Source organism: Arachis ipaensis, chromosome B04, assembly GCF_000816755.2.
Source record: "Arachis ipaensis cultivar K30076 chromosome B04, Araip1.1, whole genome shotgun sequence".
Classification (NCBI taxonomy): Eukaryota; Viridiplantae; Streptophyta; class Magnoliopsida; order Fabales; family Fabaceae; genus Arachis; species Arachis ipaensis.
The window spans coordinates 68,197,001-68,211,542 of record NC_029788.2 but is presented as its reverse complement, the minus strand read 5'-3'; the positions used below and the strand labels follow the sequence as shown (position 1 = coordinate 68,211,542).

At 37.6% G+C, this 14,542-nt stretch overlaps 1 protein-coding gene across 1 annotated transcript; it reads right to left on the bottom strand.

The window, feature by feature from the left end:
- On the bottom strand, positions 2,153-3,031 carry LOC107636534. Its single transcript, XM_016340036.1, has one exon. It carries the CDS (start codon positions 3,029-3,031, stop codon positions 2,153-2,155), a length of 879 nt encoding a protein of 292 aa, XP_016195522.1.

Genomic DNA, 14,542 nt, shown 5'->3' with positions numbered 1-14,542 from the left:
TAATCTTTTCAAGTGGCTTGGAGCTCCCTCTGAGTCCCTTTTCTAGTCTCTGCCTTCAAGACATAACCCATGCAATAATTTATCAGGGTTATTCTTACCCTGCAATCTGTCCTCAAAGCTAAGCTCTCCATAGGTTATGGTTCTCAACTGTGGGGCCCTCATAACTGATGATGGACTAAAATCTACTTCAACACCTCTGACATAGCTCTTATAAGGAGGGCTGTCTTGGCTTGGCTTCATAGCATTTGCGTAGAATTCTCTTATCATGACTGCACTGATGTCCATAGCTCTTATAAGGGGGCTGTCTTGGCTTGGCTTCACAGTATTATCATAACTGCACTGATGTCTATTAAAGATTCACATAAGAGTTTCCACCTTCTTTCCTTAGTAATTTGTCTCATGATGGGATACTCTCCCTCCCTCAGTCTGAAGCCCATCTCAGGAATGACATGTTTTGATTTCATGAGCCTATGATACCTTGCTTCATGAAACTGAGATTTAAATTTCTTTGTATCATAGGTTGGGGGTTCGGCCACCACTGGTTCTTTTCCCTTTCTTCTCTTAGAACTTGATGATGCCATGAATTGGGAGAGAGAAGAAAGGAAAGGTGGGCTGCGTTTAGGCTACGATTTAGGAGGGAATGGGAGGTGGAAAAGAAAGCGTTGTTGTTGAGTAAGGAGGGATTGAATTGTGTTTTTGGATAGGTGAAGGGTGAAACAAAGGCTTATAAGTGAGGAAAGCTTGTATGAATGTGTAGGCTATGAAGTGTCACAAACTATTTATAGACAAGGCATCAAATGTTTGAACAAAACTACAAGTGAGGAAAGCTTTTCGGTTAGGTAAATGAAGGGTGAAGATTGAGCAAAATTTTGTGGAGAGCTCTTGGTATGAACGACCTACATGCATGGTTGAAGGATGACAAGGATTGCTCCCCGCATTGGATGCATGTGGTTCGGCCTCCAAGGGTGCAAAACATGCAAATTTTGTTTCCCTAGAGAGCACGCTTCTCTAAGCACATGTGACCCTCCTTCCTTGGCTTGTCATAACCGTGATTGCTCCCTTGCTTTGTCTCCTTCTCAATCTTCTTTGTCCTACACAATTAAATTAAAGAAATGGTGAGCATTGGAAGTGAATTTGGTTTGGTGGTGGTGATGAGTAATAAAGAATGATAACTCTACATATTCCTTAATTAAATGACCAATCATGCTCCTTAGATTTTGAACAAAGATTTGGTGGACACCAAACTTGTTCTCTGCTAAGGGATCCATGTAAAATGCAAATAATATCCATCATAATTGGTACATTCATCATAAGGAACATTTTATTTTCTACCATAAACTCCTAAAATGAAACCTTGTATGGTTCATCTATTCATAATTTTGATCCTCTGAGCAAAAATGGTTTCTATGAGATTAAATGTATATGCAGACACCAAACTTAATGTTTGGCTATATACTCCATCAAAATGAATAAGCATATAGTCTAAGAAGGCTTGAAAAACTATTTTGGAGTGCCTTCAGGCACACCAAACTTAGAAATCTAGCATATGCTTCAATACAATGCATGCAATTATCATGTATACTCATGAGAATTCAAATTCATGCTAGAAGGACCATTGATTATTGAAATTAAAATCAAAGCAAGAATATTAAATCATGGGTTGCCTCCCATGGAGCGCTCTTTTATTGTCACTAGCTTGACATTGGACCCCATTAGGGTGGTTGATGATTGTGATGTCTCAGTTTGTCTCCTCTCACAGTGAGCTTCCTTCCAGTGCCTTGATGTTCAATCTCTGCATGCTCCAGTGAGAGTATCCTGTTGATAGTGTAGTAATCATTAGATTGTTGATTTGTCCCCAACTGTTGGTAGATCAGTTACACTTTGTCTCCCTTTGAGAATCCTTCAGTTGGGATCTTTTTATTTTTCCACCCTTTTGGACCCTTTTTCTTGCTTTTTTCCCTTTTTTTGGTGATTCTTTTCCTTTGACAGTAGGTTGTGTTTTGAAATCTGTCTTCTTAGTAGCTAACACTTCACCTCCTTCTTGCTTTCTCTCATCATTCTTTAGAGTCTCATTTTCCTTTTGTCCTGCTTTGATGCTTGTCTCTTGCTCTGGAGGGGAATTAATGATTATCTCATTGGTTTCTTCCTTCCACTACAAGTCTTCTTTGTTAGCCTCCATGAATTTTTCCTTTTTCTCATTATGTTGTGCTTCTGGAAAGACATTCAAAGTAATGCTTTCATCATGTACCCTTAGGGTCAGCTCTCCTTGTTCAACATCTATGATGGCCCTTGCTGTGGCCAAGAATGGTCTTCCCAAGATAATAGATTCACTCCCTTCTTCTCCTAGATCCGGGATCACAAAGTCTGCAGGGAATATGAACTTATCCACCTTGACCAAAAGGTTTTCAATTACTCCTTTGGGAAACACCAATGATTTGTCCACGAGCTCTAGTGACATCTGTGTGGGCTTTACCTCCTCTATGCATAGCTTTCTCATCATAGAATAAGGGATTAGATTAATGCTGGCCCCTAAGTCACACAGTGCCCTTTTTATGGTTATATTGCCAATAGTGCAAGGTAAGAAGAAGCTCTCAGAATCTTTAAGTTTTGGTGGGAGACCTCTTTGAATTACAGCACTGCACTCTTGTGTGAGCACAATGGTCTCCTTCTCATGCCAATTTCTCTTTTTATTGATGAGCTCTTTCAAGAATTTTGCATATAGAGGCATCTGCTCTAGTGCTTCAGCCAGGGGGATATTAATCTCCAACTTCTTGAAGACTTCAAGGAATTTGGGAAAGTGCTGATCCTTGGTCTCATTGTTGAACCTTTGAGGGTATGGCAAGGGAGGTGTGAGAGCTTTCTCCACTTGCTTCTGTCCTTGAGATGGTTCCTCTATTACTTGCTTCCCTTTTCTTAGATTTTGTGGCTGGTCATCCTTTTCTTTCAGCTTCTCTTGAGCTTGCTTGCTTAGTACAGCTTCTTCCTTGTTGCTGGCTTCATCCTGCTTGCTGCTAGCTTTGTCATTGTCCATAGGCCTCTTGTTATCTTCTTTGTCATTCACCAAAGTTTTCTCACTCCTTAGTTGTATAGCCTTGCATTCCTCTTTAGGATTTGGAATGGTATCACTTGGGAGTGAGCTTGTTGGCCTTTCAATCACAGCTTGCTTGGACAATTGTCCAATTTGCCTTTCTAAGTTTCTTATTGAAGCTTCCTGATTCTTGCTTGTTATCTCTTGGTGCTTCATCATCTTTTCCATCAATATCTCTAAGTTGGAGATCCTTTGAGTGTCTTGTGATGTTTGTGGCTGGTTGTGGGGTGTTGAAGGTTGATGGTAGGTATTTTAATTAGTGGTTGGGTTATTGGGTGGATAGTAGCTGGAATTTGGGTAGTTTGTTTTGGGGTTTTCTATATAGATTGGGGTTAGTGTTTTGCTGGTTGTTGTTGTTTGTGTTTCTTGAGTTGTTGTGGGTTGAATTTCTTTGCCATGGTTGCTGGTTTTGATTGTGGTTATCTCCCCATCTTAGATTTGGATGGTTCTTCCAGGATGGATTGTAGGTGTCACCATAAACTTTATTTTGGCCCGAGCCTTGGTTGTGCACATATTGAATTTGTTCCTACTGCTGATCTTCTTGGTTTTCTTTATTTTGCCCCCATGTGGGTGATGGTTGGCTTGTACTCACTGCTGCAACTTGGAGGCTATCAATCCTCTTAGCCATTTGCTTAAATTGTTGCTGGATTTGCTGCTGCATCACCTTGTGTTGAGCTAGAATGGTGTCCACTCCTTCCAACTCTAGTACTCCCTTTCTTTGAGCTGGTTGGCATTGCCTTTGATGAGCAAAGAAGTATTGATTGTTTGCCACCATATCAATGAGGTTTTGGGCTTTCTCTACTGTCTTCATTAATTGTAATGAGCCTCCTACTGAATGATCTAGTGCTTCCTGAGCCTTCAGAGTTAATCCTTCATAGAAGTTTTGAAGGATGTCCCATTCATTGAACATTTCAGGGGGACATTTTCTAATCAGGGCCTTGTATCTCTCCCATGCCTCATAGAGAGATTCTGCATCCATTTGTGTGAAGGTTTGTGATGACATGTCACCATGTCATGTTTTTCTATGCTTTTTCATACAAAAAATTGATGATTAGTGCTTAAATATTGCATTCTTTGGTGCTTAAATGGTATATTTCTTTGATCTTTTGATTTGATAAACTTTGTAGGAAATAAGAAGAAAAAGAAGCAAAGAAGCACAAAATAAGCTAAAAAGGAGAAAAAAAGAGTTTTTGGGCACACTTTGAAGTTGGAGCACACTTTGGAGCCTTAGGCCACGCTTTTAAAAGCGTAGCCCATGACCATGGAACCGTGGCATTTAATTATTAATGTCATCATGATACATATGCACATGCATGAATACCACGGCTAATGAAATAATTAAAGCATGCATGCATTATTAATGCCAATCAAGTTACGTTAATGCATAAAGTAAACATATGCATGCATTTGATTATTAATTGACCAAAATGAAAGCCTGCACGAAGCTTTAATTAATTATGCCAATTGGCAATTAACAATGCATTACATGCTTGCATTAGTTTCTACAATTAATGCATTAGCACTTTTAATGAAAGCATGCAATACAAAGGCATGGTGCTAAGTTAAGTCTCTCAACCGAGCGCCATAAGGATCTAAGGAAACAAGGCAAAAAGCATAAGCGCTCGGTTAACTCAGTTAACCTTTTCGGGCTCCTCCCCAAAGAAAAATAAATTGAAAAACCAAGGAGTGGAGGCCACAAGGTTCGAACCTTGAACCTAAGGGACAAGAGAAGCGCTACATTCCATTGTTTCACCAAGAAAAATTGCTCCACATGGGCTTCACCAGGATTCGAACAAAGGACCTTGTGCATCCAAGCTTGAAGTGCTACTCTATAATGAAATTTGGTGAGCAAATTGCATCACCCATGGTTCGAATTAGGGGCTCATTAAACAAGAAAGGGGCGCTCAGTTCACTCAATTAACTGAGCGCTATGAAGTGTGACACGGACAAGGCTTGGTGTGCACAAGATTTGGCAAGGCCAAGGCTCGATCAAGGAAGCTTCTCCTAAGGCCATGGAGTGCTGCACTCTTTTACTTAACCGAGCGCTATGAAGGCTGCTACGAGGGAAGCTTAGTGCACAACAAATTGCAAGGAAACAAGGCATTGGGCGCTTAGTTAAAACACCCAACTGAGCACTCTCCTGGAAGGTGTCCATGGTCCATTTTCAATCAAAAGCTAACATCCGGATCCACTCTTCTTCAAATCCAAAGCAATCAAGGTCCAATTAACATCACTCAAAGGCACAAGGATCAATTAGCTTAGGAATTTATTTTAATTTTTTTAGAATTTCAATTTGATTTTCATTCTTGTAAAAAGCCTATATAAGGCATCATTTTCATTTTGGTAAAAAGGGGGGGTTGGCTCTACTAGGGAGCATTAGCATTAGAGAGCTCTCTCTCTTTAGTTTTCTTTTCTTTATTTTTGAATCTTGGGTGGAGAATTGAAGGAGTTCTGTTTCATTCTCCCTCTGAGATTTCCCTTTGTTTGCCTTGCTGCATAATTTCAGTGAATTGCAATTTGAATCAAAGTTCTCTTACTGCTTTCATCTTCATTTCTTCTTCAATCTGTCTGCTGTTCAATCAAAGAAGGGCTTGAGATCTAGACTTGTTTTCTAGTCTCTTTGATTCCCTGAGATCTTCAATTTTATTTTGCAATTGAGCTGAGCTCTTGGCTACTCTTCTGTTTTTGTTATTTCATTGAAATTGTTGATTCCTCTTAAGGATTTGAGAATTGATCTAAGTTTTCTTGCTACTTTTAATTCTCTTGCACTTCTACATTTCTGTTTTGATATTGAATTGATCTGTTTCTGAATTTCAGCATCTGAGCATTCTTTAATTCACTGCACTTCACAATTTTAATTCTGTTTTAATTCCCAGCATCCAATTTCCTTTATTCTTCCGGTAATTTAAATTTCCAGTTGCTTGATCTATTGCTTTCTTTAATTTCTAGCACCCACTCCCCTTTACTTTTCATGCAATTTACTTTTCTTGCAATTTAAGTTTAGACTATTTTACTTTCTTGTTCTTCAAGTTTTCTGCCCATTTACTTCCTGCACTTTAAATTATCTTGTTATTTACTTTCTGCTCCACCAATTATCACATAATTCACTCAATGTTAGCTTGACTAAACTAATCACCCACTAAAGTTGCTTGATCCATCAATCCCTGTGGGATCGACCTCACTCTAAGTGAGTTTTACTACTTGAGACAACCCGGTATACTTGCTGGTGAGTTTTGGGTGTTGGAAATCTGTTTTTCCAAATTTTCCCATCAAGTTTTTGGCACTGTTGCCGGGGATTGATTTAGATCAATAATGATTAAGTGGGTGAGAAGTCTAGATCAAGCATTTTATTTATTTTTGTTTTCTATTTTAGATTAAAACCAAGGTGTTTGAGTTTTTGCCTCACTAAGAAATTCTCATCTCTTATATGAGCAATTTCAATTTTCCTTGGTGTTGTGTTTTCCAAAATTCAAATGGAGTTCAACTCATCTTATGATCAAACAAATTTTATGGGATATTACACAACTTCACCACAATACATCCATGTCACCAAAATTATTCTCAACCTTCATCTCTTGAACCAACAGATGAGGATTACCTTCAAGCCATTGAAATACACAGAAAACTCGTGGAAAGATACACAAAATCCCCATCCTGGAAAGAAATCGTCTTCAAGAAGATGAATGAGCCCTTAGAACAAACAAAGGGGAACTTAAAACCATCAAATAGTAAGGATGAAGACCAATTGATGGATGTGAAGGATAAAGTGGAAGAGCAAGATGAGGAGGCTACTGTATCAAGTGAACTTTCAATGAAGAATGAGGTGGTTGAAAATGAAACTGCACTTGAGATGACAAGGAAACATGAAGACTCACAACTCTCACAAACGTCCCTGACCCAAAAACTCTCAACAATTGAATCTGTGATTGAAAAATATGAAGAGGAGATGAAGAAATATTGAGAAGATCAACAAACCTCCTCAATGAAAAAGCTATTAAGTCAAATATTGAGTGCAAGGGAGGAAGTGAAAGAGCAAGAAAGTGAGAAAGACAACCAAAGAATTCCAAACTCAAGTGAAGCAGAGAAGTACATAGAGGAAAAGCTCATGGAACCACCAATTCAAAAGGCTCTGGATGAATACAAAACTCCAATAATCACACAGTAATCAAGCTTTGAATCCAAAGAAGTGAAGGCAACTAGCAAGAACACCAATTCTGTCCTTAATCCAACAAGCAAGATCAATCAAGCCATTTGCAAAAGGAAGCTTGCTGAGGAAAGGCCAAGACATGGGACACTAGCTGAATATTTCCCTCCTTTGAGGTCATTCCTCTTAACAAATTGGAAGAAGAGGAAGAAAGTGAAGAACAGGTAGACCGTAGGTACTGATGTGTGGAAAACGATCCAACACAAAACTCACCGGCAAGTGTACCGGGTCGCATCAAGTAATAATAACTCACATGAGTGAGGTCGATCCCACAGGGATTGAAGGATTGAGCAATTTTAGTTTAGTGGTTGATTTAATCAAGCGAATCAAGATTTGGTTGAGTGATTTGAGTGATTTGTAATTGACAGAAACTAAATTGCTTGAAATGTAAAGGGAGAGGGGTAAATTGCAGTAAATGAAAGAGCAGGAAAGTAAATGTGCTGAATCTTAAAGAACAAGTAAAGTAAATTACAGAAACTTAGATTGCAAGAAATATAAATGACTGAATCTTAAAGTGCAAGAAATGTAAATTGTTTGAATTGTAAAAGAGATTGGGAGTTGGAATTGCAGAAATTAAACAAGCAGAATTAAATTGCATCAAACAGAAAAGTAAAAGATGAATTAAATTGGAATGGATCTCAAACAGAAGAGTAAAAGTGCTTTGAGAATTATAAAGACAGAAAGGCAGTGCTTAAATTGCAGCAAAGTAAAAGAGGTTGAAGATCTCAGGGTGGAAGAGACTAGATAACAAGTCTAGATCTCAAATCCTTCCTTGATCCACCAAGAACAATTGCAAAGGAGATTAAGAAAAGTAAATTGCAGAATGAGTAAAAGAAGAAGCAATGAACAGAAAGCAAAATTCAATTATGCAGAAAATTAAAGAAGAGATCTCAAGGTGAGATTGAAACAGAAGTTCTTCAATTCTCTACCCAAGATCCAAAGCAAGAAAATAAAAGAGTGCTCAAACAAGAACCAAGAAGAAGGGAGAGCAATTCTCCTTCCAAGTTCTCAGAAATCCAAAGTAAAAGCTCAAAAATGAAAATGACAATTAAAAGGAAAATTCAAAGTAAAATCTCCAAGTGTCAAAAGGTGATACTAATTACATCAAACTAACTCCTATTTATACACTTTCTATTCTTGGATTTTGGAATTTGGGTGGGCTTTTGATTTCGTGAAGAAATGAATTAAATTAGATTTTTAATCCAATTTGTAGCCCAATTTGCACCTCCAGGGGAAAGCTCAGTTGGAAAATCCAACTTAGCTTTCAAGCATGCTCCATCCGTGTCAAGTGTGGTGTGCCCAGCCTTGTTTGGGTGTCAATTGTCTTAGAGCTAAGTTGGAAAATCCAACTTAGCTTTAGACCGTGTCATGATGCGCAAGGCTTCCTCCTTGGTGCGCCAAAATGTGTGTCACAGCTCCCTTGGTGTGCAAACTTGTGCGCCAAAGTGTGGGGAAGAATGGGAGAAGCAATGCTCAGTTGGAAAATCCAACTTAGCTTTCCTTATAGCGCCTTTGCTTGAGACTTCAAGGTCCCAGGTTCAACACTTGGTGGAGGAAGTGGAGGAAATCCTTGGAGCTAATTTCCTTGCCTTCTCCTTGGTCCTTGGTTCGAATCTTGGTGGCTTCACTCATGGAATTTCATCTTGAATTAATTTGAAGAGGTCCCCGATAAAGTTAACTTAGTTAACTTAGCTTTGCACCAATTCCTTGCTTTCTTTAGTGCTAAGTTAACTATTTGAACTTAGCTTTGTAGCTTCCTTCTCCTTCCATTCCTTATGAAGCTCAGTTTGCTTTCTTAACTTAGCTTCCCTTTCTTCCTTAATGTTGGCCACGTTTTTGCTTCCCTTGGGCACGCTTGTGGCTTCCTTTGGAACGTTTCTTATGCCACGCTTTTCTTCTTTTCTTCTTTCTTCACCTACAAGTAATCAAAACAACCAATCAAAGTATCACTAAATTCACAAGGTTTATAAATCATTAAAATTCAATTAAATTTGGCTTCAACCTCATGATTTAGCATCAAATAATTAGTGGTTGTTTGATTCAAAGAAGTCATGCATTTTCATTCCAAATTTCTTACTTAGAATGCAAGAAAGTGCATAAAACTTAATAAAAACAAAGAAAAAGTCTAGTGAAACTAGGCTAAGATGACTTGTCATCAGGTACATTTCTTCTCCTTGCTTTGTTTAAATTCAATAAATTGGCATATGGTTACATTCTAAGTTTGGTTTTGCCTTGCAACAAATTATTTTCAAACTTTTTGGATGATTGCATCAAATCAAAAATGAAAGTGTCACACCAAGATTCTAAGTTTGGTGTGCCACTTATTTCTATGCAATTTATTCAAGCAACACTACTTGTCTGCATGATCATAACGCCTCTGCAATTTTATTTTTCTCTTGTGATTTGACACTTTTTCATTCTACTTGCTTTAGTCATTTTTCTGTTTTTAAATGCTTTTATTTAGTTTGCTGCTTAACTATTTTTGTTAACACCTCACCAAGAAATCCTTATTCATGACAGATGCTTCACTTGGTGATTGTAGTAAACAAATAACAGTTTCCTTTGCTTAGTCTTAGTTAAAATAAAATGAACATGTGATTGCATTCTAAGTTTAGTGTTGCTATGCAACAAAATTTGGTTTCAATATTTACAAGATACTTGCATCAATTCCAAGTGAAAGTGTCACACTAAGTTTGGTGTGCCACTTATATTTTATGCAATATATCATGCACACCCTCTTATTTTTGCAACCACAATGTCTCTGTTTCTTTGTGCCTTGATTGTTATCCTCAATTTTTCTTGCTTAGAACACATGTATCACTAACATTTCATTGTGTAAGACATTCATGATCCATCTTAGCCCCATAACCACTGTTCTAATTGTTGCTTGAGGATGAACAAGCATTCTGAGTTTGGTATGGGAAGGAGAAGAATGGGAGAAAAATGACAACAATAGAGAAGATGAATTACAAGGTTGTAAAGTTCCTTTTCCTCTCAATTGTTTCCAGCACTATACATTGCATGATTGTCTTTATCCTCTCTGTATGCATGTGTAGTATGAATAAGCATAGCTTGAATTTTGATTTGCAACATGTTGCTATGGCATTATGACTACCAACTTGAGTTTTGTGAATTCAAAAGCAAAAAAAGCATCATGATCATAAACAAACAAGAAATTAAAGAAGAACTTAGCATGTGCATACAAGTATTGGAAAGCTAGTATGTTTGATTGTTGCTCAATTGCATTAGATTTTATTTAATTGAAGTTTTCATCTAGGACATTTTGTGAAATCTTTTGAAATCATGAAAACCTTGAAAAAAGCAAAAAAAGGGCAAGAAAAGAAAAAGGGAAAAATGAGAAAGCTGAAGGCTCTGAGTACCAATGGCAATTTATTTGTTAAGTACTTGTGGTGTTTATGTATCAAGCCAAATGCTTGAAAACAAAACACTTAGAAGTCAAGGCTAGGCTCAAGTGCAAAAGCACTCCCTCAAAGCTCAAGGCTCTGAGCATCAATGATTAGAGAGTTAAGAAAAGAAACAAATGAGCTTAATGAAGTCCTCTAATTAAATGCTTGTGGTGCTTATGTATCAAGTGGTAATACTTGAAAACAAAGCATTTAGAAGTCGTAGCTTTGTTATCAACTCATGGGGCAAAGCACCCAAAAGGAGAAGCCAATAAATCAAAAGCTTGTTTCAAGGAAAAATTATAAGAAAAAGATTTCATAAATTGAGCTAGATAGAAGCATCAATCATTGACATCTCTTTTGTGATTGTAGCATGCTTAGAAAACTAGCTAACCATGAACATTGAGTTGCTATTCTTCTTACCTTGGATTGTCAATCTTTAATGCATGATTCTTTTCTTGCTTGGGGACAAGCAAGGTTTAAGTTTGGTGTTGTGATGACATGTCACCATGTCATATTTTTCTATGCTTTTTCATACAAGAAATTGATGATTAGTGCTTAAATATTGCATTCTTTGGTGCTTAAATGGTATATTTCTTTGATCTTTTGATTTGATATACTTTGTAGGAAATAATAAGAAAAAGAAGCAAAGAAGCACAAAATAAGCTAAAAAGGAGAAAAAAAGAGTTTTTGGGCACACTTTGAAGTTGGAGCACACTTTGGAGCCTTAGGCCATGCTTTTAAAAGCGTAGCCCATGACCATGGAACCGTGGCATTTAATTATTAATGTCATCATGATACATATGCACATGCATGAATACCACGGCTAATGAAATAATTAAAGCATGCAAGCATTATTAATGCCAATCAAGTTACGTTAATGCATAAAGTAAACATATGCATGCATTTGATTATTAATTGACCAAAATGAAAGCCTGCATGAAGCTTTAATTAATTATGCCAATTGGCAATTAACAATGCATTACATGCTTGCATTAGTTTCTACAATTAATGCATTAGCACTTTTAATGAAAGCATGCAATACAAAGGCATGGTGCTAAGTTAAGTCTCTCAACCGAGCGCCATAAGGATCTAAGGAAACAAGGCAAAAAGCATAAGCGCTCGGTTAACTCAGTTAACCTTTTCGGGCTCCTCCCCAAAGAAAAATAAATTGAAAAACCAAGGAGTGGAGGCCACAAGGTTCGAACCTTGAACCTAAGGGACAAGAGAAGCGCTACATTCCATTGTTTCACCAAGAAAAATTGCTCCACATGGGCTTCACCAGGATTCGAACAAAGGACCTTGTGCATCCAAGCTTGAAGCGCTACTCTATAATGAAATTTGGTGAGCAAATTGCATCACCCATGGTTCGAATTAGGGGCTCATTAAACAAGAAAGGGGCGCTCAGTTCACTCAATTAACTGAGCGCTATTGAGTGTGACACGGACAAGGCTTGGTGCGCACAAGATTTGGCAAGGCCAAGGCTCGATCAAGGAAGCTTCTCCCAAGGCCATGGAGCGCTGCGCTCTTTTACTTAACCGAGCGCTATGAAGGCTGCTACGAGGGAAGCTTAGTGCGCAACAAATTGCAAGGAAACAAGGCATTGGGCACTTAGTTAAAACACCCAACTGAGCACTCTCCTGGAAGGTGTCCATGGTCCATTTTCAATCAAAAGCTAACATCCAGATCCACTCTTCTTCAAATCCAAAGCAATCAAGGTCTAATTAACATCACTCAAAGGTACAAGGATCAATTAGCTTAGGAATTTATTTTAATTTTTTTAGAATTTCAATTTGATTTTTATTCTTGTAAAAAGCCTATATAAGGCATCATTTTCATTTTGGTAAAAAGGGGGGGTTGGCTCCACTAGGGAGCATTTGCATTAGAGAGCTCTCTCTCTTTAGTTTTCTTTTCTTTGTTTTTGAATCTTGGGTGGAGAATTGAAGGAGTTCTGTTTCATTCTCCCTCTGAGATTTCCCTTTGTTTGCCTTGCTGCATAATTTCAGTGAATTGCAATTTGAATCAAAGTTCTCCTACTGCTTTCATCTTCATTTCTTCTTCAATCTGTCTGCTGTTGAATCAAGGAAGGGCTTGAGATCTAGACTTGTTTTCTAGTCTCTTTGATTCCCTGAGATCTTCAATTTTATTTTGCAATTGAGCTGAGCTCTTGGCTACTCTTCTGTTTTTGTTATTTCATTGAAATTGTTGATTCCTCTTAAGGATTTGAGAATTGATCTAAGTTTTCTTGCTGCTTTTAATTCCCTTGCACTTCTACATTTCTGTTTTGATGTTGAATTGATCTGTTTCTGAATTTCAGCATCTGAGCGTTCTTTAATTCACTGCACTTCACAATTTCAATTCTGTTTTAATTCCCAGCATCCAATTTCCTTTATTCTTCCGGTAATTTAAATTTCCAGTTGCTTGATCTATTGCTTTCTTTAATTTCTAGCACCCACTCCCCTTTACTTTTCATGCAATTTACTTTTCTTGCAATTTAAGTTTCGGCTATTTTACTTTCTTGTTCTTCAAGTTTTCTGCCCATTTACTTCCTGCACTTTAAATTCTCTTGTTATTTACTTTCTGCTCCACCAATTATCACACAATTCACTCAATGTTAGCTTGACTAAACTAATCACCCACTAAAGTTGCTTGATCCATCAATCCCTGTGGGATCGACCTCACTCTAAGTGAGTTTTACTACTTGAGACGACCCGGTATACTTGCCGGTGAGTTTTGGGTGTTGGAAATCTGTTTTTCCAAATTTTCCCATCAGTTTGGACCTCTGTCTTGAGCCTGATAATCCTTTAAAGTGGGTAGAACTTGACTAGGAATTTATTCACTAGATCCTCCCAGCTAGTGATGCTTCCTTGTGGGAAGGCTTTAAGCCATTGAGTAGCCTTGTCCCTCAATAAAAATGGAAACAGCAACAGTTTGTATATGTCTGGATGCACACCATTGGACTTCACTGTGTTACAAATCCTCAGAAAGGTGGATAAGTGTTGGTTTGGATCCTCCAAAGGGCTTCCTCCATATGAGCAATTATTTTGTACTAAGGTGATGAGTTGAGGTTTCAATTCAAAGTTATTTGCATTGATGATGAGATATTTTGGAGGAAAAATAATTTCTCCCAGAACACCCAAAACTAACCGGCAAGTGCACCGGGTCGTATCAAGTAATAAAAACTCACGGGAGTGAGGTCGATCCCACAGGGATTGAAGGATTGAGCAATTTTAGTTTAGTGGTTGATTTAGTCAAGCGAATCAAGATTTGGTTGATGGTTTTGTGACTTGCAGAATTAAATTGCATTGAAGTAAAGAGAACAAGAAATAAATTGCTGAAACTTAAAGAACAAGAAATTAAATGGCAGAAACTTAAAGTGCAAGAAATGTAAATTGCAGAATCTTAAAGTGCAAGGAATGTAAATTGCTTGAAATGTAAAGGGGATTGGGATGTGGATTTGCAGAAATTAAACAAGGAAAAACTAAATTGCATCAAACAGAAGAGGGAAAGGGAATTGGGATTGAACCGGATATGAAGCAGAAAAGTAAATGAACATAAGAACGCAAGAAACAGAATGTAAATTGGAGATTTAGATCTCAGGACCCAGAGACTAGAAAACCAAGTCTAGATCTCAATGCCTTCCTAGATCCAACAAGAACAATAACAAGGAAATTGTAAATTGCAAAGAAAAGAGATGAAGAACAATGAACCGGAAATGGAATTCAATTAACAGTAAAGAAAACAGAGAGATCCAAGATTGAGATTGAAACAGAATTTCTTCAATTCTCCAATCCAAGATCCAAGACAAAATGAAATTGAAAGCAATGAAAACAAAGAAATTAAAGT

What these genes read in the sequence shown, in the direction of transcription:
- LOC107636534 (XM_016340036.1), bottom strand. Translation starts at nt 3,031, where the DNA reads ATGGACAATGACAAAGCTAGCAGCAAGCAGGATGAAGCCAGCAACAAG.